This window comes from Saccostrea echinata, unplaced genomic scaffold (assembly GCF_033153115.1).
Source record: "Saccostrea echinata isolate AGI-Se365-2 ecotype Australia unplaced genomic scaffold, CSIRO_AGI_Sech_v1 ptg000022l, whole genome shotgun sequence".
In the NCBI taxonomy this organism is placed as follows: domain Eukaryota; kingdom Metazoa; phylum Mollusca; class Bivalvia; order Ostreida; family Ostreidae; genus Saccostrea; species Saccostrea echinata.
The window spans coordinates 9278066-9305295 of NW_026889771.1; the positions used below are offsets into that span (position 1 = coordinate 9278066).

Sequence of the window (27230 nt, forward strand, 5' to 3'; positions counted from 1 at the left end):
TCAGGATTTCAGCATCAACCTCTATAGTCATGACGTCATGTAAGGATCTTTGATGTGTAACAAAGTTCAAGCAGTAGATTTAAAAATTTGCAATTTCCGCTTAATGTTGAACTGTATGACCATATAACAAGTATTTTAGGGGAATTTTCATGTCTCTGCTTGCATTAGAGCAGCTGGAGAACTACATGTAGGTTACAAAGGTAGTCAAACGACTCCGACGCGAAAAGAACAAGGTTCACTTAGGGCCTTTTTTGGCCCTGTGAATTTCAGAAAAACTGAAACTGCTTGGTTTTAGTCGACAATGCATTAAATATCATTTAGACCTTTGGTGACTGCGTATCTATCAAAAAGGACGTAATTTTCTGGCTAGCCAATGCATTATGACGTTATGAAATGCATTATTTTCCTCATTTCCTGAAAAATTCTACAAAATCAGCCAATTTTTAAAGGTATTTTTCGATATTTAATAAAGAGCGCAACCTCTGATCTAAAATATGCAACTATTAAATGATAGAATTATTTCTGAGGATTACAAAACATGCTTTATTTTTTAGATCAGAGGGTGCGCTCATATTATTTCTCTTCTGTGAAAGTACTCAAATATACTTGTTTTCCTTAAAATTCAAGAACACTGCAATTCCATGAAGCCTGTTTTCCAAGACCTTGGCTTTAAGGAGAATTTTTTTAATAGGAAATGAAAGCACCAAGTCTCTACTTTATCTTGATGTTAAAAATGGAACATAAAGTGTTAGTCCATAAATTGGTATATCTACAGGGCCATTTTATGCATAATGTGAACCTAGCTCTTTTTAAAAAATATTTTTTCATTAATCTATTTTTTTTTAACATTTACACTTTACTTAGAAAAAAGTACAAATAGTAGAGGTTATGCTTCAAACGTGCGTATATTTTGTTATTTTCAGGGTTGTTTCTCGCTCAAAACATGTGATTAATCCATAATTTTGGATTCCGTGGTTGAAAATAGACATTGCAAGGGTGTGAAAGAAACATTGCACATGTTCAGTACAGTTAAAGGCTATACACACACTCAAATAAAACTCCCGATTTCTTTCTGTTGTCACGATTTTAATACAAGGTCATTGTTGCAGTCTTTTAAAAGTAACTGTTTTGTGAGCTGAACTCTAGAAATCAAGTGACCAGTAACCGTTCACCGCTATCAATGGAAAGCGTCAGAGCTCTTACCGACTACTTATACACTTATGTAGATAAACAATTTTTCAGTCGTAACTGTTATTGCATTTTTGCATCAACATTAGATACATTGCAATGCATTACCGTTATAAGATCGGAAATTTCCTCACCCCTAACTCCAACTCCCCCATTCTGTTTTGAAATATTTTTAGAAATTTATTTTTAAGGTAACAAATTGAGGGAATTCATGGAATTTGGAGAGCATCTCGATATAAAGCTTGCAATTCCACTTGTTAACATTATTCATGTGTAAATGATTTTTTCAATCAAGTTATTTGAATACATTGGACACAAATCAAAGCCAGGTAAAAATCATGAGATGCCAAGATCAAACTGCGGCGTTATACTTACACCTCATTCAAACTGACATTATTTAACATTTTTTATGTTCACTCTAGAACAAATCATTTTAATTTGTGCACATATATTCATTAATTTCTTTGGTACAAGACCAAATTCTAAGAAAGAAATCAGAGAGAGAGATCGAGAGATCAATACATCTTAGCTTCTCACAATACACATAAAATTCCATATTATTTTTGACTAGTTTGAAGTTCTTTGTTATTATTGAAAATAACATTTCTCACTGAATGTACCGTAAAATGTATTTTAAAAAAATCATTTTGTTTACCTTTACTGACAATGCACGATTTATAAATATTAAAATATATTAACAGTAAATCTTTAACAGAATTGATTAAAAAAAATAAAATATAAAAAAAAGATCTGTACCTGTATAAAGGGTTTATTATACTGTAATTTTTGTAATCTTTGAACGGTATTTGTTTTGAAGGATGAACCCTCGCCGTCTCGTCACTGAGCCCTTGCATTAATATCAGCTTCATTCCAATGATCGTTGTACCTACGTCGTTCAAAGGGAGATCATTTGAGTACATCCAGAGTTACCTTATGCAAATTTCCCAAAAATACAGCTAAGCATTTGAGGGATAAGTATAAATTCGAGATTTCTAGAGGGTGGTGGTGGGATAATCTTCAGCTTGTTACAGGTTAGAAGGGCACATGCACCTACATGTATCTGCACATACATGCATAGTTCTGTTAATGGAAGCTGTGCACCAATGCGCTTCTTCAAATTAGTTGTACTCATTTTTAATTGCACATACAGCTCAGATTTATTTTAATAAAACCTCAGAAATTTTAATCTTTAGATATTTTCTTTGCTTCAAACTGTTGTGATAACTGTATAAATCAGAACTGTGTCTCAGTTTATTGTTTATAGGATAAGAATAGCTTAAGAAGACTTATTCTTTACAATCTTTCATTGACAATGCATTTTTGTAGGAATTCAGATATAGACATTGCAAGGGTGTGAAAGAAACATTGCACATGTTCAGTACAGTTAAAGGCTATACACACACTCAAATAAAACTCCCGATTTCTTTCTGTTGTCACGATTTTAATACAAGGTCATTGTTGCAGTCTTTTAAAAGTAACTGTTTTGTGAGCTGAACTCTAGACATCACGTGACCAGTACCCGTTCACCGCTATCAATGGCTATCAATGGAAAGCGTCAGAGCTCTTACCGACTACTTATACACTTATGTAGATAAACAATTTTTCAGTCGTAACTGTTATTGCATTTTTGCATGAATATTAGATACATTGCAATGCATTACCTTTATAAGATCGGAAATTTCCTCACCCCTAACTCCAACTCCCCCATTCTGTTTTGAAATATTTTTAGAAATTTATTTTCAAGGTAACAAATTGAGGGAATTCATGGAATTTGGAGAGCATCTCGATATAAAGCTTGCAATTCCACTTGTTAACATTATTCATGTGTAAATGATTTTTTTCAATCAAGTTATTTGAATACATTGGACACAAATCAAAGCCAGGTAAAAATCATGAGATGCTAAGACCCAACTGCGGCGTTATACTTACACCTCATTCAAACTGACATTATTTAACATTTTTTATGTTCACTCTAGAACAAATCATTTTAATTTGTGCACATATATTCATTAATTTCTTTGGTACAAGACCAAATTCTAAGAAAGAAATCAGAGAGAGAGAGAGATAGAGAGAGAGAGAGATCGAGAGATCAATACATCTTAGCTTCTCACAATACACATAAAATTCCATATTATTTTTGACTAGTTTGAAGTTCTTTGTTATTATTGAAAATAACATTTCTCACTGAATGTACCGTAAAATGTATTTTTAAAAAATCATTTTGTTTACCTTTACTGACAATGCACGATTTATAAATATTAAAATATATTAACAGTAAATCTTTAACAGAATTGATTAAAAAAAATATATATATATAAAAAAAAGATCTGTACCTGTATAAAGGGTTTATTATACTGTAATTTTTGTAATCTTTGAACGGTATTTGTTTTGAAGGATGAACCCTCGCCGTCTCGTCACTGAGCCCTTGCATTAATATCAGCTTCATTCCAATGATCGTTGTACCTACGTCGTTCAAAGGGAGATCATTTGAGTACATCCAGAGTTACCTTATGCAAATTTCCCAAAAATACAGCTAAGCATTTGAGGGATAAGTATAAATTCGAGATTTCTAGAGGGTGGTGGTGGGATAATCTTCAGCTTGTTACAGGTTAGAAGGGCACATGCACCTACATGTATCTGCACATACATGCACCTACATGTATCTGCACATACATGCACCTACATGTATCTGCACATACATGCATAGTACTGTAAATGGAAGCTGTGCACCAATGCGCTTCTTCAAATTAGTTGTACTCATTTTAATTGCACATACAGCTCAGATTTATTTTAATAAAACCTCAGAAATTTTAATCTTTAGATATTTTCTTTGCTTCAAACTGTTGTGTTAACTGTATAAATCAGAACTGTGTCTCAGTTTATTGTTTATAGGATAAGAATAGCTTAAGAAGACTTATTCTTTACAATCTTTCATTGACAATGCACTTTTGTAGGAATTCAGATATAGACATTGCAAGGGTGTGAAAGAAACATTGCACATGTTCAGTACAGTTAAAGGCTATACACACACTCAAATAAAACTCCCGATTTCTTTCTGTTGTCACGATTTTAATACAAGGTCATTGTTGCAGTCTTTTAAAAGTAACTGTTTTGTGAGCTGAACTCTAGACATCACGTGACCAGTACCCGTTCACCGCTATCAATGGCTATCAATGGAAAGCGTCAGAGCTCTTACCGACTACTTATACACTTATGTAGATAAACAATTTTTCAGTCGTAACTGTTATTGCATTTTTGCATGAATATTAGATACATTGCAATGCATTACCGTTATAAGATCGGAAATTTCCTCACCCCTAACTCCAACTCCCCCATTCTGTTTTGAAATATTTTTAGAAATTTATTTTCAAGGTAACAAATTGAGGGAATTCATGGAATTTGGAGAGCATCTCGATATAAAGCTTGCAATTCCACTTGTTAACATTATTCATGTATAAATGATTTTTTCAATCAAGTTATTTGAATACATTGGACACAAATCAAAGCCAGGTAAAAATCATGAGATGCCAAGACCAAACTGCGGCGTTATACTTACACCTCATTCAAACTGACATTATTTAACATTTTTTATGTTCACTCTAGAACAAATCATTTTAATTTGTGCACATATATTCATTAATTTCTTTGGTACAAGACCAAATTCTAAGAAAGAAATCAGAGAGGGAGAGAGAGAGAGAGATCGAGAGATCAATACATCTTAGCTTCTCACAATACACATAAAATTCCATATTATTTTTGACTAGTTTGAAGTTCTTTGTTATTATTGAAAATAACATTTCTCACTGAATGTACCGTAAAATGTATTTTTAAAAAATCATTTTGTTTACCTTTACTGACAATGCACGATTTATAAATATTAAAATATATTAACAGTAAATCTTTAACAGAATTGATTAAAAAAATATATATATATAAAAAAAAGATCTGTACCTGTATAAAGGGTTTATTATACTGTAATTTTTGTAATCTTTGAACGGTATTTGTTTTGAAGGATGAACCCTCGCCGTCTCGTCACTGAGCCCTTGCATTAATATCAGCTTCATTCCAATGATCGTTGTACCTACGTCGTTCAAAGGGAGATCATTTGAGTACATCCAGAGTTACCTTATGCAAATTTCCCAAAAATACAGCTAAGCATTTGAGGGATAAGTATAAATTCGAGATTTCTAGAGGGTGGTGGTGGGATAATCTTCAGCTTGTTACAGGTTAGAAGGGCACATGCACCTACATGTATCTGCACATACATGCACCTACATGTATCTGCACATACATGCATAGTACTGTAAATGGAAGCTGTGCACCAATGCGCTTCTTCAAATTAGTTGTACTCATTTTTAATTGCACATACAGCTCAGATTTATTTTAATAAAACCTCAGAAATTTTAATCTTTAGATATTTTCTTTGCTTCAAACTGTTGTGTTAACTGTATAAATCAGAACTGTGTCTCAGTTTATTGTTTATAGGATAAGAATAGCTTAAGAAGACTTATTCTTTACAATCTTTCATTGACAATGCATTTTTGTAGGAATTCAGATATAGACATTGCAAGGGTGTGAAAGAAACATTGCACATGTTCAGTACAGTTAAAGGCTATACACACACTCAAATAAAACTCCCGATTTCTTTCTGTTGTCACGATTTTAATACAAGGTCATTGTTGCAGTCTTTTAAAAGTAACTGTTTTGTGAGCTGAACTCTAGACATCACGTGACCAGTACCCGTTCACCGCTATCAATGGCTATCAATGGAAAGCGTCAGAGCTCTTACCGACTACTTATACACTTATGTAGATAAACAATTTTTCAGTCGTAACTGTTATTGCATTTTTGCATGAATATTAGATACATTGCAATGCATTACCGTTATAAGATCGGAAATTTCCCCACCTCTAACTCCAAGTTCCAGTTTTGTTTTGAAATAATTTTAGAAAGTATCGGATTGAGGGAATTTATGAAATTTGGAGAGCATCGTAATAAAAACCTTGCAATTCCACTTGTTAATATAATTCATGTGTAAAGAATTTTTTTTGATCCAGATATTTTAATGCATTGGACACAAATCAAAACCAGGTAAAAATTTTGAGATGCCACAACCCATCCGCATCATTTCATTTGTGCTAAACTGTATGACCATATTATAAGTATTTAAGGAGAAATTTCAGATCTTTGCCTTGTATTATGGTATTTGAAGAACTAAGTTACAAAGGTAGTCGAACTACTCCTAAGAGAATAATATTTTAAAAAATATTTTCTAATTAATCTATTTTTTAAAGATTTACACTGTACTTAAAAGAAGAAATAGTAGGTTTGTTTGTCTCTGTCACTCAAAACGTGTAATTTATCCATAATTTTGGATTCCTTGATTGAAAAAAAAGTAAAGCATATGTGATTTCTCGATTCGGAATTTTGCGATCTGGGCCGGGTTTTACAAAACTATCGTGAGATTTGTCCTAAGACAGATCTTAAGATCATCTCAAGATTTGACTTATGACAATCATAAGATATGCCACTGCCGTTTCACAAAACTATCTTAAATATAAGAAATCTTAAGACAAATCGTAAGACAAATCTTATGCTTCGATATTTACATGTAGATTAAAAAAACATGTTTGTTCAAAGTTTAGTGGTATTTCTTTAATGTCCATTTAAATATTGAAAATTGGTGTGTCTCAAATATTTCTTCTGCAGTTATAGTAATACTCTCGGAAAAACAACATTTCATTGCATCAACTTCATTGTATTTGGGGGGGGGGGGATAGCTAAATTTGAATGTAAATCATATACGGTACCAATTTTGATGCACCAGATGCGCATTTCGACAAATTATGTCTCTTCGGTGATGATCAAGCCGAAACGTTGGAAATCCTAAATATTTAAATGAAAAAGATTTGAAAGAGCTGAAAAAGATGCCAAAAAAATGGAGCCAAATACCTCGAAGGATCAGAGCTATGCATGAGGGAGATAATCCTTATTTTTGAAATAAATTTCTAAATATTACCACAGGATTTAAATATATATCCGTATTTTTAAGCTAGTACCGAAGTACTAGGTTACTGGGCTGTAGAGACCCTCGGGGACTAACAGTCCACCAGCAGAGGCCTCGACCCAGGGGTCATAATGTAAATCATAATAATAAAATAATAATAATAAATTTCGGTACAACAAATTTATTGAATAAAATTTTCTTAAATGTCTTTTTGCTCAGAAAATAGTGGTTGCAAACAAAATTTTATTTGATACTACTTTTAGTTAAATCCATGCACTATTGCAGTGCCTATGCAAATAATGAATGATTTTCCACTAAATTCAGTTGAAACACCAAATCGAATTCAAAGTCCTCAGGTTCGTTCATAAAAAGAAAGCAGAATTTAACAGTTTCAAATGACATGAAAACATTTAGCATCAAATATTACAGCAGTGTTTAATTTTGTAATACTGAAAAAGTTTCAAGAAGAAAAAAAAATAACCACAGTGTAACAAAAAACATCAACATAAAACGTCTTAAATATGCAGGGTGGCTACACCAAAGTTCGATTTGTTTTTACTTCTATGGACCGGACTAGTCCAAACCATAAAATAATTCATATATTTTTTATTTTTATTTATTTAAAATGTATTTACTTATCATACCAATAAATCAAATACGTGTATCTCGAATTGCGTCAGCCATTTTCGAAACATCGTCTGATACCCACAGGTGATCTCGTCTTTTACTCATCGTCGGATATCCACGGGTGATCTCGTCTTTTACTGAGTAAAAGATGAGATCATCCGTGGGTATCCGACGATGTTTTCAAAACTGCATAAGTTAGCATTGCTTGGTCATAGATAATAATATGTTGTTCTTGCGAGGAATTGATTTCAAAATTAGATAATTTTGATTAAATTTATAAATAATAACTGGATCTTGCATACATGTCCGTAAGAAGCAATTTCTGGGGGAGGGGGGAATAATTTCAGTTGGGGGGCACAACTAACAAAAATTCACCGAAAGGAATAATCGGGCACAACCATAAAGTATAGCTACATTTTATGTTTTTTATTGTATAGTATTTACTGGAAAAATTATTACATGTAGGTGGAGTGGGGGTTGGGGGGGGGGGGGGGAGGCATTTTTCCGATTGGTCTGATCTAGTCCAAAGGTGTCTGTTCTCTTTATAAAAAAATCCTTCGGTTTTTAGCCAAAATATATACTGTCGCAATGTTCACTCTAGTCTTAAGACAGGTATCTAGTTGTCTTAAGATTAAGATAGATCTTAAGATTATCATAAGATATGAGAGTTTTGTGAAATAGCTAAGGTGCAATCTTCGGTCTTAAGACAGCTCTTAGTCATAGATAGTTTTGTGAAACGAGCCCCTGGTCCTTCAAAGGAAGTATTCTAATGTCTACGTCTGCATTTGCGATTCCATTCGAGGCGTAAAATTCGATTATTTTTCGATTCATTTTTGAAACTTTAGCAGAACCACAACATACCACAAATATTGGGTAATCACCGAAATCGACCATTATATGGTAAATTCAAACTTTGTTGATGTGGCTTAGGTATTTGTCGTGATCTCAATTCAAGGTCATACCTTCAAGGTCACCGACAAAGATTTGTCAAAATCTTCATTCAAGGCATGTCAATGAGAATGGGAAGGAGGGGGTGTTGCATTTATAATATATTTAGAAAAAACATACTTTCTACTTTGTTTTCAGTTGCACAACAATTACAGTAAATGAAATGGAAAAACTATTGAGAATGTTAGATTCACAAAGCGTTTTATTTTATTCTGCCAAAGATGTACAATTAAACAATCAAAAACAATTTTGTTAATAAATATTACAATACAATATTATCTAAAATAGCTCAAAATTTTTTTAATACATAAAATATAATACATTTTGTAACAATGGAACTGAAAAAATGGTCAGTTAGAATAAAAAAAATCCTAATTTAACCAATCTCACAAATGAAAGAAAACTTAGCCTTTCGATTAACATACCTGAGTTTACATTTACTAACATGGGATCATTTGTAACAAAATTGATAAGAATCAAACTCATCAAATAATAATCAAACAAATCGTAATGTGTCAGAAAATGTTATTTTTTTTTCAATTTGTGATTGTTTATACTTTATAGTAATACATTCGAAATCTTATGCGTCTTTACAATTTCAGTGCTTTAAACAGAATAGGGATACATCTAGATATGGTAGTGAGAAATTAAATCTCAAAATAAAACAGAATACTGGAGCATATAATATAATTTCACCAAGATATAAGAGTGAGAAGTTAAATTTCCAAGATGTTTTACACTGCATGCTTTAAAAATCAATAACAAATGATCTGAAATGAGGACTTTAGCGTAAAAATAACTGGCTTTTTGGTCGGTTTATTCAGTCTTTTAGTTCCTCTGCATAGCTTACCATATTTTGCTTGCATATATTGAGATTAAAAACATGAAATGTCCGTTCACTATCTAAGAAATAAATATTATCAATATGAGATCTCTTTTATTTGTCATCTTAAATACAAATGTTTACAAAAATAATAAAAATCACACAGAACTAAAATTTGGTGATATTGGAACTTCATGGTTTTTTTTTAAAGATGCAGCTGTAGATTAGAAGGTTACGGGTTAAGGAAAACGGAAGTTTGAAAGTTCATATTGCATTTATTTACATTTGCAAATATTTTTCTTAGATGAACCTATTGAAGAGAAAATATGTTCAATTCTGTATGAACTTATTTGGGGGTCAGAGGTCATGGCATGACCGAATCACACAGCGCGATGATATCTGTCTACATATTTCTGTCACGGTGACACTGGTTTCGGAACTTCTAACCCGTTAAAGCGATGAAAAAGATAAAATTATTGGAACATATATGTTTTTCTTCGTTCAACAAATGATCATTTGTTCTTTCTTCGATGCGAAGAAAGCCTAAAATCACGCTTACCTTCTTAACCCGAAATCCCTCTGAAGGTATGTAAACGGAAGACGATAGCACCGCTTTTGACTTCATATATAAAGAACTCATACAATAATAGTAAGATTATTGTCAGTAGCGATCATTGTTTTGCATTAGGAACAGATATTTCCTGAACTGGACTGCTGAACATCAATGTAAGTATTCAAATGTTGGAGCGAGGCGAACTCTCAAGACCAAACAGCTTCTAGGTCATTGCGCGTCACAACGTAGCAATACGGCGGGCCGTTCGTGTAATAAATGCAGTTCTTTTCAGAATATTTGTCTCAAATGTAAATAAAAGTAATAAAAAACAATGTTAAAAAGTTCACTGGGAAATGAACTTGGTTGGTACGTGATCAAATCTTCTGAGAAGCCCTTCGGGCTTCACAGGATTTGATCACGTGACCAACCAAGTTCATTTCCCAGAGAACTTTTTAACATTGTTGTTTATTTCTTAAAAAACCTTAATAACTATTATATAACTGCAAATTTAAAAAAAAAAATACCAGACAGGTCTTGATATAAGAGATAGCAATACAAAAACAAAACCAAATAGATAAACCACACAATTCTAATAATAATAAATAAATAAACAAACAAAAACAAAACAAAAAAAAAACAAAACAAAACAAAACAAAACAAAACAAAATAAATTATAAAAAAAATAAAACCAAAAAGAACAACAAAAATTTTTAATAATGAAAAAAAAAAACATCAACAAAAATTACAAATATTAACCAAAAATCACACCCACAAAAACCCACCCCCCTCTCTCTCTCTCTCTCACACACACACACACACACACCATAAAAAACAAACAAACAAAAAAATCAATCAACAAACAAAAAACCAAACCAAACCACCCCCCCCCCAAAAAAAAACAAAAAAAAAACAAAAGAAAACAGCAACATAGACTTCGAAAAAAGCTAAATAATGACAAACATTTTAGATCAACAACTTAAGGGTAAAATCATGCAACAGGTGAGGAAATCATTCAGCAACATAGATGGAGTTACAACACGAAAAAACAACAAAATAATTTGTAAAAACACATTCCCACTAAACCCAAACAAGAAAAAAAAAACAAAACCAAACAAGAAACCAAACAAGAACAAGACATCAACACCACGAAAAGGACAAAAAAAAAAAAAAAAAAAAAAAAGAAAGAAAGAAAGAAAGAAAACTTATCAAAGAAAACAAAAATCCAAACAAGTATAAAACAAAACACCCCCTCCCAGAAATACAAAAAAACAAAACAAAACAAAACAAAACAAAAAAAAAAAAAAAAAGAACAAAAAAGAACAAAAAACAATTACATGTAACTGAAAACTAAAATATATATATATATAAAGAAAAAACAAAACAAAATAAAAAAAAAACACCAGCAACAACATCAATAAGACAAAAAAAATATTAAAAGAAAGCCAATCAAACGAAAGAAAAATCCAAACTAGCAAAAAACAGAACTACAACACCATTCCCCAATTATAATTAAAGATAAGCACAACAACAACAACAAAAACAACCTAACCTCCCACAACCACCCCCTTCTCCAAAAAAAAAAAAAAAACAAAAAAAAAACAAAGCAACCCCCTCCCTCCCCCCCCCCCCCAAACAAACAAACAAACAAACAAAAACACAAAAAACCAACAAAAACACGAAAAACTAATAAAAGAAAACAAATCAAACATAACAAAAAACCCCCAAACAAACAGAAAACAAACCAACTCCACGCCCCCTACACACACACACTCAAAAAAAGTAAACAACGAACCAAAAACAGCAACAACAACAAAACATTAACCTTGACCAAAAAAGAAGAAAAATATTCAAGCCAACAACACAGGGTAAGATTATACACGGATGAGGAGGACACAATTCAGAAACACTGATGGAGTTACACCATTGATGGAGCTACAACAGAGAGATAAACACCCACCTCCCCCCTTAAGAAAAACAAAGTCCTACACCCTCCCCCCCCCCCCCCCCTCCCACACACCTAATTAATAAATGAATAAAAATGCAAAAAGGAAAAGGCAAAAAAAAAAAAAAAAAAATGAAAGAAAAAAAAAACTACAGAAAATAAATAAAGCCAAACAACAACAACAACAAAAAAAAAACAACTCCCCCCTCACCCCCCCCCCCCCCAAGAAAGAAAAAAAAACCATACATCGACATGAATCAAAAAAAGAATAAGAAACAGAAAGAGACACATGAAGACACAACACAGATGGAGTTAAAACACAAGTGGAGTTACAACACAGATGAAGTTACAACACAGCAACATTAAGGGAAAACACAAAGGATGCTACAACAGGCGATGACCAACAGAATAACACTGAAGAAGAAGAATCTAAAGAACTGTCAGATGAGGAAATAGAAAACAGGTGATGACCAATATACATTCAGTAAAGATTAACATTTTAAAGTAAAACAGATGAACAAAGAAATAAATGATGATGCATGACTGTTAAATAAAAAAAACTTTAACACAATACCACACCGTAACTGAAAGATCAAAAGGTAAATACCAACAATGAAAAACAAAAACAAAAACCAAAACCAAAAAAAAAAAAAAAAACCAAAAACAAAACACTCAATCAATCAATCAATGAATAAATAGATAAAAACTAGAAATAAAATCAATGAATAAATAAAAAAAAAATAAAAATAAAATGAAATAAAATAAAATAAATAAATAAGATTTGCAAATAATAAAAACGAAACAAATCAAAACTTTCAACAGAACAATTGATAAAGCCTTATACTGTAAATTGTTTAGAAATAAATGTTAGAAATATTCATAGTTAAAAACATAGACTGAGATATATTTTAATGTTCGGAAAGTAAGACTTCAAGGGAAATGTTTTATGCATACTGTAGAAAACTTTTGTAGGACAATTAAAAGTAAATCAGGAAAAATAAATCAACCTTTTTTTCAACACTAATTAATGAAGTGAATATACTTAATATTTTAAACATTAAAATAATTAAACAGTGGCGGAAAAAATTACTGTAAATGTTTTGGTTTTTTTTGCATCTATTTTGTAAGAATTAACAAAAGAGGTTCATGATATTGCTACTTAAATCTAAAGATGATCTTATTTCAATAATAATTGTAAGTATTGAATGATTGAAATACAGAGGAAAATATCGAAGCTAGGACAGTGGAACAGATATTGATTTCTAAATGAAATTATGTTCTCTAATAAATGTTTTTATGGAAATGATCCTCTATGATATGTTGGTTAAATGAAAAATTTCTTATTCATATGACAGAGAAGTAGACTATAGAAATGTAGGTGTGGATTTATAATGTACTTATATGAATTTTGTTTTTTCATGGCTGAATTTATGAAATATATATTAAAAGTAAAAATAATCAGTAAAAAGACTGCAATTGTAATAAATATTGCCGGTAAAAAAAATATTGAATATAGAATATATAGGAGCTGCATTGATCGAAAATTGGATTCCTGCCAAATAAAAAAAAATTGTAAGATTTCCTGAAAAAAGTTAAGAGTAAATATTATGTAGAAATTAAACCAAGGTGCTCAAATCTTCTCTAGGTGGCGATGGCGGGGGTGGTGGGTTCCAGAAACTTTGTATAATGTTCCACAACCAACTGCACATTCTGAGTATGCCACATTTGATGTAACAGAATAATCTGTATAAGATGCCACAGGGTTGCGGTCTTGCGCCAGGGCGCCTGTTTACGCATAGAGGAAATTCTTCTAGGCAATTAAATATCTCTTGAAGTCGCAGTTGGTTTAATGCGAATCCTTTAACAAATAAATGGAACAAGTTTACATGTTTATGTTATAAAAAATAATTGTTTAAATCTTATGCTAGGATATAGAATAAAACCACAACTATATATAAAAAGTAATTAACAAGCTAATTCAAAAAATTTCGTTGTCTACGTGGTTGGGATGCAATTATTTGTGGAATATTGCAACTGTCATGATTTGAATAAACTTGAATATATACTACCTGAGGATACTTCCATGTGAATATATATATAATAATCGTGGTCCAGCTGTTCTTCTTCAGAATATTTTAAAAGATTTTTCATAGATAATACCATATAAAACTTCGATCTCCTATTGTGGCCCCACCCCTTCTCTGGAACCTTGATTTGAACCAATTTGAATCTAACTATGTCAGCTGGGGACTTTCTTCTAAATTTTGTCTTTTCTGGCAATGAATTCCTGAGAAATATTTACTTATTATCTCCTTTTGAAAGAGGGCTTGGCTCTTTATTTGAATAAAATCGAATCCCATTCAACCATTTGTGCTTTGTGGCAAGTTTGGTTGAAAATGGCCCAGTGGTTCTTGAGAAAAGGTCAAAAATAACTAGGGATGTCAATTTTGTCAATAATTCATATTCGAATATTCAATAAAAGTATTCGAATATATTCGAATATTCGATAAAATAAATAAAATCTGTTTTATTTTAAATATGCATCATCCTACTCTCGTAGGTATACTTATATAGGAAGTAAAATTGTATGAAGACTTTTGTAGGTGTACAATAAGAAATTCCATTTGATATTTGTCAATGTTTGAAATAAATAATTGATTTGAATGTAGAAAAGTATAATTTTAACAAATGAAACGTGTATTTATAGTAGCCCCACTTGAGGAACCAGTCGTCTCACAAAAGGCAAGATAGCCGTAACGGTATACTGTTCAGATTTCAATACGTGTAATAAATTACAATTATCTGCCTGCTAAGAGATATGATTATAATCTTTGATACAATGTAAACAAATATTTCCATAGACAATTTTCCTAGGTAATTAACTGTTTTCCCGATAATGAATATAAATTATGTACAACCCGAGATAATCAAGTAATTTACACATTTATTCTGAAATTAAGCCTTTTACAATATTAATTGCAGATTAATTCTATCGGACATTCATTCAATGATCAATTGATTTTATTTTGATAAGTATACTCTTCACGCCTTTTAGATATTCTTAGATTTCATTTGTTTTCCTCGATTCTAGATCCGTTCGTATCTATAACTAATAAAAGCTATGAAAGTACGCTTTGTATTATACATAAGGCATTATTGTACAATTCTTTACAACACCTTACTCAAAACAAAATACATGTAATTTAGAAGATTTATAAGATAAGAAAGTAATGAAAGAAATCAGTCGATCGAAATTGATCGCTAGTAAATTAAACAGGGATAATTCCAGCACTGTTCTTAGCAAAATTTATTAATCACAGTATACTTCTTTACATGAAATCTGAAAAACACCGAATATTCGAATCTTAAATTCATATTCGAATATCAACTCATCGAAGGAATATTCGAATGTTCGAATATTCGTTGCCATCCCTAAAAATAACAAGTTTGCAGACGGACGGACAGACTGGCGGACGTCGGACAAAATGTGATCAGAACAAGCTCACTTGAATATGTTAAATATACAAAATTTATGTGTTTTTCCTATGACATACCTGAATTTCCGGTTACAGGCTGGAAGAGAGTTTCACCATTCCAGTTACACAGAAATCTTCCATGCTGTATAACGTGGGCTTGTCTGTTTGGACCGTCTTCCCATAAGAAGGGGAAGAGTGTATCACGCCAAACAAGCACAAATTTATACTCAAACTTTATATCAGATGGCACATTTAAACCGACGACCCATTTCCCGGAATTCTTTGGTACTTCTTCTACAAGAATACACAAGGTCGTTCAAACCATGTTGAAGAAATGGTGCCGAGGAATAAAGATAATTTAAAACAGTTTAAAAAAAAAAGATAGAAGATAGAGGATGGAGAAATACCGCTAGTTCTCATTATCAACTGTTGCGATTGGAAGTTGAAGTTGAAAACTTACACAGGAAATCATATTTATGCCAGATTCAATTCTATATTTTTACTAATAAATGAATTCAAATTGAGTGAGTAAAATACATGGGTCTACCCTTGCGAATTTTGCCTAATTGTAAGCTAATCAGATACATTTGTCATGAGAAGGAAGAGCGTTCTCCAAGATTTAAACTATAAGGTTAACCGAGTACTACACAGAATTTTTTCCGGAGGGGGGGGGGGTGTTGGTTGGCCACATGCCAGACTCGGAAATTTTCTGACGAGGGGAAAAACAAATTGCTGAAATTTAAAACCAATTTCGGGGAAGAGGAAAGGAAGGGGGTAAGGAGAAGAAACTTCCCTTAGTCAAATTTCTTCAAATACATTACTTTCCTTGCCGTTTTAAGAAGGGTCCGTGTTTTCTTTGTGAGTCCAAGGTCATTTTTCGTTACGTTACAAAGAAATTTAATAGCTCTGAAAATTCCAGTGGAAGGGGCCTGAATTCTTTCACTCTAGATCCGAGACTGCTACATTTCATTTTCCCTCATTTGATTCGCCAGGTGTATACATGTAGCAGACAACGGTACTACCAAAGACACGCGGTCCTTCCCCGCTCCAGGAAACAATTCAGCGAGTCTGTTCTTCTTATGTTTAATAATGCTACGAATTTTCTAACTTTAGTAGATAAGTCTATATTGTCAATGGGTTTGAGTGCGGACTGGATAAAATGGAGGTAGGAGAAAGAGCAGCGATTGGAATAAAGAAGATGGAGGATGGAGAAATACTGAAAGAAGCAGGGAAGATAAGAAGATTCGTTTCGTTTTCGAGATACGTAGGAAGAGGGAGAAGATAGCAAGTCGTGAGGGAGAAGAGAGAAATAGAATTGGAGATGAGGGGATAGAGGGCAGAAATAAGTGGAGCACATCCTGTCCGTGTGTTATTTATCAACATCTGAATTCTGCAAGTCTTGAAGAACGCTTAAATCTAGAATACATGTATACGAGAATTACTTAATTAATTAATTGGCCAATCCAGCTCTAATAATGGTTTGCATAATTTGTATATATATAATTAACACCAATATTGTTTAGACTTGGCATTGAAAAACCTTAAATGTTAAATATATACACACCACAAAACAGTTAAAATTTTATGATACATGTATATCTACCAAAGCCAACTAAATAAAGAAAATGAAATTTTTATCAAACAAATTTGTCGAGATCACATAAAACCGAATTTACCGTGAAGATGGTTGTAAGAAATCGAGCCCAGATTATGTTTTTAGTAGGATATATAACATATATTAGATGCCATCGTAAGCCTCAAGTACGAAGTCCATTTTAAATAGAAAATTAAAAGAAACATTAACCTGAAACTTTGACTTAATTCAATGACAGCGACTTTAGTTTCTTTTTAACAAATCCGCCGGTAACCAAAATTAGCAAGTCGTTGTTCGAAGCGTTTTTCTACACATACCTGCAATCAATCCCTCATTAACGTTCCAGTTCCCTAACTGGGGGATGGAACCAGTAGCAACTAGTGCCAGCTTTGTCTTTGGAATATTGCACTCGCATTCCATTTCAATTCTTACCAAGTCGCACACAGCCATAATTGTTTCCACTTCGTGAAACTATGCAATCAATTGTGACGTCAATGAGACATAACTATGACGTCTCCTGTGATCTTTCATTATGACGTATCTTTGTACATAAAGAAGAAAACTGGTTACAATTTGTACTGCAATTATACTAATCCTTCTATAAAAGTTTCCCCTATTAAGGACATGTGCAACATATTTTTTTAATTTTAATTACTTATTCCCCAGCCATTTAATGTAAGAGTTTTCAATATTTGAAGGGTCTTTTGTGCGACTTTTATAATGTCTGATTATGCAGAACATCTCTTCTAAAATCAAATTTTGAGGAAATGACAACTAAAAGTAAACTATTTTTTTTTTGTTAATTTTTCTTTAAATTACACATGATTTTTATCATTTGATATCTGTTCAATTCGAAAACCGGATAAACTCATTTTTGAGAAAATAAAAATGATTTGAAATCGTTGTAACGAAATAATTATCTCGCTAAAATGAGATAACTAACACGTTATATAACGAGATAACAAACTCGTTATAACGAGATACTAACTTTTTATAACGAGATAATTATCTCATTATGAAACGAGATCGTATCTCGTTATAACGAGATATAACAAGTTATTTCTTATTAGGAAGAAAAAAAAACCCACCCAATTTCCTACTTTCTGTTTCTTCTTCTTCTCTCTCTCTCTCTCTCTATATATATAGTTTTGCACAGGTTATTTATCGTGGAAAGCTAATATTAGATGGAAGTTATATAGTTTTCCGCCCAAAATATAACAAAAATGTCGAAAGCGGAGAAAAGAAGAATTAAACAAGAGTTACCTTTCTTTAATCACGATTTGCATGGCACTTTGAGCGTCTTTTTTTTTCATTGGAGGATACAGGACTCTATGAAAGAGGGCCAGACGAGCCGCGGATCCCGCATTTTAGTTATTTTTTTTTTATTTTTACCTATACTTTATGTACGATAATATTAACTTACAAATAGAAAAATTGATTTGTTCATCTTTGCTAAATTCTGTGTCACAAAAGGGATTAGCAGGCCCTCTCTAAATCCTCCACAGATAAATATCTCAACAAAACACAACCAGCTTAATTTTGTAAAGCATCCGTATGTAATTAGGGCTTAAACCTTAAAAAAAAATGTCTACAATAGACACTGAAAAGAAACAATCTTGTTCAAAACTTTTAAAAAATGCAATCCATTTAAGTTTCTATAGGTCAGTCAGAAGCAGTGTCCACATTGCTCCTAGTTTTGAATACAACTGAATATTAAATAAACTTCTATAAAGCAGTAACTCCCACCAGTGTTAAGCCTTTATTGGTTTGAACCATTTTTTTTTTTTTGTAATTTACAATATAACAAAAGGATTGGGCTTAAATGAAACTTATTGCACCCTCTCCCTAGCCTTTATTGGTAATTTAATGTTTAAAAAGTCGAAAAATTCCACACTGAAAAGCTTTTAACACTCTTTGAACAGAGCTAAAACACTTCAAGAGGATGCCCCGTTATAACATCTGTCTCTATGTGAAATGTCTGGACGGAGAATGGACGAGATCATGATTTGAAATCAGAGTTAATTATCTATCAATTTTGACAGTGTTAATTGTTTTAAAGAAGTATCTTCTTGAAATTCAGATTTTTGCAATGATGGAAAATCTGGTGAAGGTTTCACGGGTCTTGTCGAACGTCTCTCTTCAGTGAAACCACTGTCGTCATCTGAAGCTATCGTCCTATCTTCACCGTATGAATTTTTAAGTAGCTCTGTTTCAATGTGATGCTCATGTTGTCGGGAGTGTCCATCTTCTTCCGGTTGTGTAATTGATGACGTAGGAGAACCACCAGAAGACATTGAGATTTGGCTATCTGGTTGTGACATATTTCTTGTAGATAGAGATTCCTTTTCATTTAAAATTAAAACTAGATCACTTCTTTTCAGATGATCATCATTATCTGAAACAGAAGAAGAAGACATAAAAAAAGGACCGTTTAAAGTCATATATGGCGTATTTTTTATAAGTTAATCTTTCTATTTTTTTAATTACTTTATATACAAGAGGCCCAAGGGCCTTAACGGTCACCTGAGTATAATACAACAATTTAGAAGTTGAATACACTGATAGATGAAGCTTTGTTGCCCTAAAGCAAGAGAAGTAGGAAGATCAGGATCAACAAAATAATTAGTCTAGTATTCAGTATCAACTCATAAATTAAGTTCTAACCTGTCCCCCACTTAACACTATCACCATGCAGACTATCAACAAACTATTAGTGCTTCTGTACTCTTTTTAAACCCATATTAAGACCTCTAGCATTGACCTCTCTTATGGTCTTTGAAGAACTTTTAATAAGATAAGTTATTTTTGTCTCATTTTTATTTATCTATTACTTACAGGTCTACCTGATTATTAAAACTAAGAAAATACTTTTTGAATTATATGATAAACATTCTTGCATAATTATCTTATTCTATTAACCTTTCAAATACATTATTTACAGTGATTAATTATCAAAGGTGAACGGAAAAGGGGAATAACTTCTCTCAGTAGAATACAAATTAATAGAGCCCTGCCCAGGACTAGAATGCTTAGACAAATGGTCCAGATGTTCAAAAATCTCGTAGAAATACGCTTACTTATATCATTTAAACTTTTACTCAGTTTTCTTCCGATATGCCCAGAAGCAGAGAAGAATTTCACAGGTACAATGCATTTTCACTACAGATTCAACAAAGCCTTACCCTAACACCAGAACCCAAGACCAAGGGTCAAGAAATTCAAAAGCCCCCCCCCCCCATTATGCCAGAACCCCTGACCCTAGGACCACAAGATTTAAAAATTCTGTTCGAAGCTCCCATTTTCATCATAGCTAAGCAATTTATTTATCAGCTCAACACTAAGGAGCAGACAGGATTAATTACTGATTAATTAATAGAATTAATGCTTTCTCACTATATAATCAATAGAGCCCCCCCCCCCCTTTCCTCAAGAACCCCAAAAACTAAGGCCATATATTTAAAAATTTTGGAAGAGGCATCCTTGCCTATCATAATCTTGCACTTAGTTTGTTTAGATAATCTCCAGTAGCAGAGAAGAAGATTTTCAAAGAATCAATGCATTTTCACTATATAATCAATAGAGCGCTGCCCTAACACCAGAACCCCTGACCCTGGGGCCATGAAATTCACAATTTTTGAAAAGGCATCCTTATGCATCATAACCATGCACTTTGTTTGTTTAAATAATACCCAGGAGCAGAGAAGAAGATTTTCAAAGAATTAATGCATTTTCACTATATAATCAATAGAGCCCCGCCCTAACATCAGAACCCCTGACCCAGGGGCAATGGCTTTCACAATTTTGGAAGAGGCCCACCCCCTCATCATAACTATGTACTTAGTTTATCACCCTAATGCCCAGGAGCAGAGGAGAAGATTTTCAAAGAATTAATGCATTTTCACTGTATAGTCAATAGAGCCCCGCCCTAACACCAGAACCCCTGACCCTGGGACCATGAAATTAACAATTTTGGAAGAGGCTCTCTTGTTCATCATAACTATGTACTTGGTTACTTTATTTAATACCAAGGAGCACAGAAGAAGATTTTCAAAGACATAATGCACTTTCACTATATGATCTACATAGCCCCACCCTGGGGCCAGAACCCCTGACCCTGGGGCCATGAATTTCACATTTTCAGAAGAGGCATTCTTGCTCATCATAACTATGTACTTAGTTACTTTATTTAATACCCAGGAGCACAGAAGAGGATTTTCAAAGAAATAATGCACTTTCACTATATGATCTATATAGCCCCACCCTGGGGCCAGAACCCCTGACCCTGGGGTCATGAATTTCATAATTTCGGAAGAGGCATTCTTGCTCATCATAACTATGTACTTAGTTACTTTATTTAATACCAAGGAGCACAGAAGAAGATTTTCAAAGACATAATGCACTTTCACTATATGATCTATATAGCCCCACCCTGGGGCCAGAACCCCTGACCCTGGGGTCATGAATTTCACATTTTCAGAAGAGGCATTCTTGCTCATCATAACTATGTACTTAGTTACTTTATTTAATACCCAGGAGCACAGAAGAGGATTTTCAAAGAAATAATGCACTTTCACTATATGATCTATATAGCCCCACCCTGGGGCCAGAACCCCTGACCCTGGGGCCATGAAATTCACAATTTCAGAAGAGGCATTCTTGCTCATCATAACTATGTTCTTATTTACTTTATTTAATACCCAGGAGCACAGAAGAAGATTTTCAAAGAAATAATGCACTTTCACTATATGATCTATATAGCCCCACCCTGGGGCCAGAACCCCTGACCCTGGGGCCATGAAATTCACAATTTCAGAAGAGGCATTCTTGCTCATCATAACTATGTTCTTATTTACTTTATTTAATACCCAGGAGCACAGAAGAAGATTTTCAAAGAAATAATGCACTTTCACTATATGATCTATATAGCCCCACCCTAGGGCCAGAACCCCTGACCCTGGGGCCATGAATTTCATAGTTTCGGAAGAGGCATTCTTGCTCATCATAACTATGTACTTAGTTACTTTATTTAATACCCAGGAGCACAGAAGAAGATTTTCAAAGAATTATTGCATTTTCACTATATAATCAATAGAGCCCCGCCCTAACACCAGAACCCCTGACCCAGGGGCCATGAATTTCACAATTTTGGAAGAGGCATTCTTGCTCTTCATAACTATGTACTTAGTTACTTTATTTAATACCCAGGAGCAGAGAAGAAGATTTTCAAAGAAATAATGCACTTTCACTATATGATCTATATAGCCCCACCCTGGGGCCAGAACCCCTGACCCTGGGGTCATGAATTTCATAATTTCGGAAGAGGCATTCTTGCTCATCATAACTATGTACTTAGTTACTTTATTTAATACCCAGGAGCACAGAAGAAGATTTTCAAAGAATTAATGCATTTTCACTATATAATCAATAGAGCCCCGCCCTAACACCAGAACCCCTGACCCAGGGGCAATGAATTTCACAATTTTGGAAGAGGCACTCTTGCTCTTCATAACTATTTACTTAGTTACTTTATTTAATACTCAGGAGCAGAGAAGAAGATTTTCAAAGAAATAATGCACTTTCACTATATGATCTATTTAGCCCCACCCTGGGGCCAGAACCCCTGACCCTGGGGCCATGAATTTCACAATTTTGGTAGAGGCATTCTTGCTCATCATAACTATGTACTTAGTTACTTTATTTAATACCCAGGAGCACAGAAGAAGATTTTCAAAGAATTAATGCATTTTCACTATATAATCAATAGAGCCCCGCCCTAACACCAGAACCCCTGACCCAGGGGCCATGAATTTCACAATTTTGGAAGAGGCATCCTTGCTCTTCATAACTATGTACTTAGTTACTTTATTTAATACCCAGGAGCACAGAAGAGGATTTTCAAAGAAATAATGCACTTTCACTATATGATCTATATAGCCCCACCCTGGGGCCAGAACCCCTGACCCTGGGGCCATGAATTTCACAATTTTGGTAGAGGCATTCTTGCTCATCATAACTATGTACTTAGTTACTTTATTTAATACCCAGGAGCACAGAAGAAGATTTTCAAAGAATTAATGCATTTTCACTATATAATCAATAGAGCCCCGCCCTAACACCAGAACCCCTGACCCAGGGGCCATGAATTTCACAATTTTGGAAGAGGCATCCTTGCTCTTCATAACTATGTACTTAGTTACTTTATTTAATACCCAGGAGCACAGAAGAAGATTTTCAAAGAAATAATGCACTTTCACTATATGATCTATATAGCCCCACCCTGGGGCCAGAACCCCTGACCCTGGGGCCATAAATTTCACAATTTTGGTAGAGGCATTCTTGCTCATCATAACTATGTACTTAGTTACTTTATTTAATACCCAGGAGCACAGAAGAAGATTTTCAAAGAATTAATGCATTTTCACTATATAATCAATAGAGCCCCGCCCTAACACCAGAACCCCTGACCCTGGGGCCATGAATTTCACAATTTTGGAAGAGGCATTCTTGCTCTTCATAACTATGTACTTAGTTACTTTATTTAATACCCAGGAGCAGAGAAGAAGATTTTCAAAGAAATAATGCACTTTCACTATATGATCTACATAGCCCCACCCTGGGGCCAGAACCCCTGACCCTGAGGCCATGAATTTCACAATTTTGGTAGAGGGCTCAATGCTTGTTACAATGATGCCAACAGTTTGACTGCTTGATGTCCTGGAGTAAAGAAGAAGATTTTTAAAGATTGCATTATTTTTGGTGGTTTTAGCTCCACCCCTCAGGCCCCAGGGGGGCAGGGACCATGAAATTCACAATTTTTGTTCCCCTTCACCCATAGATGCTATATGCCAAATTTGGTTGAAATTGGTTGAGCGGTTTCAGAGAAGAAGCTAAAAATGTTCAAATGTTAACACACGACGCACGACGCACGGACGAGAACGGATAGCAATAGGTCACCTGAGTGACTCAGGTGACCTAAAAATAGGACTTTCCTGTAAATTACACAATTTAAAAAAATCGCGTTTCATAGATATAAGAAATTTAAAACAATAAACGATTTATTTACCGACTCCGCATTTAAATATCAGACACAGTTTAAAGTCAATTTAACTATAGAAACGTGGGATTACTGAAGTTCAAAATCGGCGAAAATTTTAATTTGATCGTAAATAACAAATATCATGTTCATCTACACTCAATCTCGTAATTTTATTTTTTAGCTCAGATACGCCATTTATAGCTTTAAAATTTTTATAGTCGCTGAAGCAGATGAACTAAAATTTTCAAATCTTAACAATTAAATATTATTTTCACGTGATACCCACCTGATTGTACTCTAACAGTGTGTGTTAATTCGTCGGTTTCTGTGGGATTTGTTATATATTTATATTGCCTCTGTATATTGTGTTTCGAGCGACAGAACATAACAACAAGTACCCCAATGACGACCAGAATGATGAGTAAGACGCCGAAAATCAGCCACAAAGCGGTTTCAATACCACCTACAAAAAAAATGTTATGAATTATTTCAGAGAGAGAGAGAGAGAGAGAGAGAGAGAGAGATTATGTATACATATGTACAGAGTATGATAGTTGCGCTAAACAATATTACCCCACCCCCCACCCCGTACGTATGCATGGATGGTGAATACAATATACGAATCAATAGAATTTGTTTTACCTGGCATATCTTCAAAATTGTGTATTCCTTTCGTTGAATTTGTGGACGATTCAGGAACACTGTATGTTAGTTTTACACCTATGAAAATTGAACAATAAAAAATGCATAGGTGAAAAACATTTTAATTCATAAATTTCAAGAAAAAAAAACTTTAAAAATATTTTTTAAAAATTTTATTTTAATTCATTTTAAAGAAATATCTGAAAACAAAACCTCATACTTAAAACAGAACTAATTCTGTTCAATGAAGTTAAAATTACCTTGGCAGTATGAGCGGCACTGTAAAGGAAAATCCTTCGATTCGCAAAGGTCATCCGAACAAAATAAACACCTTTTCTCATCCAAGTCACAATATTGATGAGGAAACGAACACGTTTGATCCCAACAATTAAACTGAAATCCAGGGTCCGGCTGTGAGGACAGGTTCAGTCCCAAAAGTGGCAAACAATATAAAACAATACAAAACACCTTCGTCCAGGTCGAGCCCATCCTGAAAAATTAAACATTCTTGCAACTAATGTGTCAGTACTAAAAATAGAAAAGGGTTTTTCCCAATATATTTAAAGAGATAAATTATTTATTAACATCAGATTTTTCTGCGTTATTAATTGTACTAAATGTTATTTTTGCTAAGGAATGTGCACTATAACATAACTTTTATTCGTCGCTTAAATACCTGAATAGGGTAATTAAGCAATATGGTTTAAATGTTAAAAATATATACTGGATTTCAGTATGCTAATTTTATCTCTATAAGTTTCAACTTATACTACTATTTTTGTTTATCTATTAATAATACAGGTATTTTCAGGTATTTTTCGGTTATTTTAAATTACAGATAATGCAATTGGAACTCATAAAAAATAAAGTAAAATTTAATCAACCAAAGGTACTAAGAAGTTTAAATTAAAACAATACCGGAAGGTTTTATTCCTACAAAGGAATACAGGGGCGGATCCCAAAATTTTTGTTAGGTTGGGTTGCGTGCAAAATAATTTCAGAGGCGTGGAGTGTGGGGCCGCCTTAAACCCCCCGTAGATCAAGTAGGTCAAGACGAAGCCCAGGTGAGTGTCCAGATTGCGAAGACCCCGGGAGTTCCTGAATTCTAGAAACTACATGTATTATAATGTTCTCCATAGGCGTAGTCACAAACGACCAGATGCACCCCACCCTTATAATATCATATTAATATTTTAGTATCAATAATAGAATTATGCAAAATTTTTCATGAAATTAGATTAATTTTCTTTTGGTTTTCAAGTTTATTTGCTCACATCGAATTGTGGCTTGAGCCCCCCTCTACTTGAGTGTTGCTAAAACGAAACGGAATGGAAAACGGAAACAAAATATTAAAATGATTTTTTTAAAAATATATTTAAACACAAAAAAGTTAATTCTTTCACAACGATATGATCTACAAATTTAAATTTATCAATAAGAAGGGGTTTTTTGACATTCCTATCTAGAGTTATGAAATTTCAATGCAAAGTAACGAAAAAATGACTTCAGATCCCCCCATCACCACCCCCCGTAAAACAACGGACCCCTCTTATGTATGGTAAGAAGAGCCATGTATCTGAAGAAAATTGACCTAGGAGAATATATTTAGAACATGAAATTATATTTTACCTTGTATGATTGCAATTATATTATGTCGTTCGCAATGGATATTATCTCGTTCGCACGACATTGTTTTTTTTACTTTAATCGATGCAGACATTTTTATTTACGAAAGCCCATTGAGCTCATTTTCGTAGATAAAAAAAATTCGCTTTATAACGCGTAACTTTCGCAAATAAACGCGAAAGTTTCGCGTTAATTCGCGAAAACTACGCGTTATAAGGCGAAATCACGAAAGTTACGGGTTATAACGCGAAAGTCTCGTGTTTATTCGCGAAAGTTACGCGTTATATCGTTATTTTGTAACATTATACATTTATCGACAGGGTTCGAGGGCAACATGCGTTTTGTCGGACCCAAGAACCAAACTGTTTGCCTGAGGCCGTTAGGCCGAAGGCAAACAGTTTGGTTCGAGGGGTCGACAAAACGCATTTGCCCGAGAACGCAGTCAATAAATTTTTTGTTATACCTTTTATTTATTTATTTATTTATTTTTTGTCATTATACATTTTTCTTTTGGCGCTAGGTTCCATACTAACGAATGCAAATAAGATTTAGATAATCCCGCCCAGTGTGACGTAAGCGGTCCAATATCTCGTCCACAGGTCCAATATCTCACTCTGCGGTCAAACATCGATTTTTTTATGACCGCTCAGTAAAAGATTAGGAATGTTAGACTTTTTTAAGTATATATTTATATAAGAACTAATTTTTTAAGGTAAAACAATTAACAATATACCTTGGATACCTTATACTTTAGATAACTTTAACAAC

At 33.4% G+C, this 27230-nt stretch overlaps 2 protein-coding genes across 2 annotated transcripts in view; both read right to left on the minus strand.

Moving 5' to 3' along the window:
* The window catches only part of LOC133190369 (RNA binding protein fox-1 homolog 2-like), a 443535-nt gene that overhangs the window by 180372 nt on the left and 235933 nt on the right, over positions 1-27230 (minus strand). The gene's annotated exons all lie outside the window — the stretch shown is intronic.
* Positions 18823-25345, minus strand: LOC133190376 (uncharacterized). The gene is made up of 4 exons (XM_061325980.1): positions 25097-25345; positions 24837-24914; positions 24481-24657; positions 18823-19553 (listed from the first exon to the last, which is right to left on the minus strand). The coding sequence occupies exons 1-4, from the start codon at positions 25323-25325 to the stop codon at positions 19177-19179; spliced, it is 861 nt and encodes a 286-aa protein (XP_061181964.1). The 5' UTR covers positions 25326-25345; the 3' UTR covers positions 18823-19176.

Excerpts from the sequence above, each read along its gene's own strand:
- LOC133190376 (XM_061325980.1), bottom strand. The coding sequence starts at position 25,325 with ATGGGCTCGACCTGGACGAAGGTGTTTTGTATTGTTTTATATTGTTTG. Across the intron at positions 24,915-25,096 it reads GTGCCGCTCATACTGCCAAG|GTGTAAAACTAACATACAGT; the intron begins GTAATTTTAACT and ends CAATTTTCATAG. Across the intron at positions 19,554-24,480 it reads CACTGTTAGAGTACAATCAG|ATAATGATGATCATCTGAAA; the intron begins GTGGGTATCACG and ends CTTCTGTTTCAG.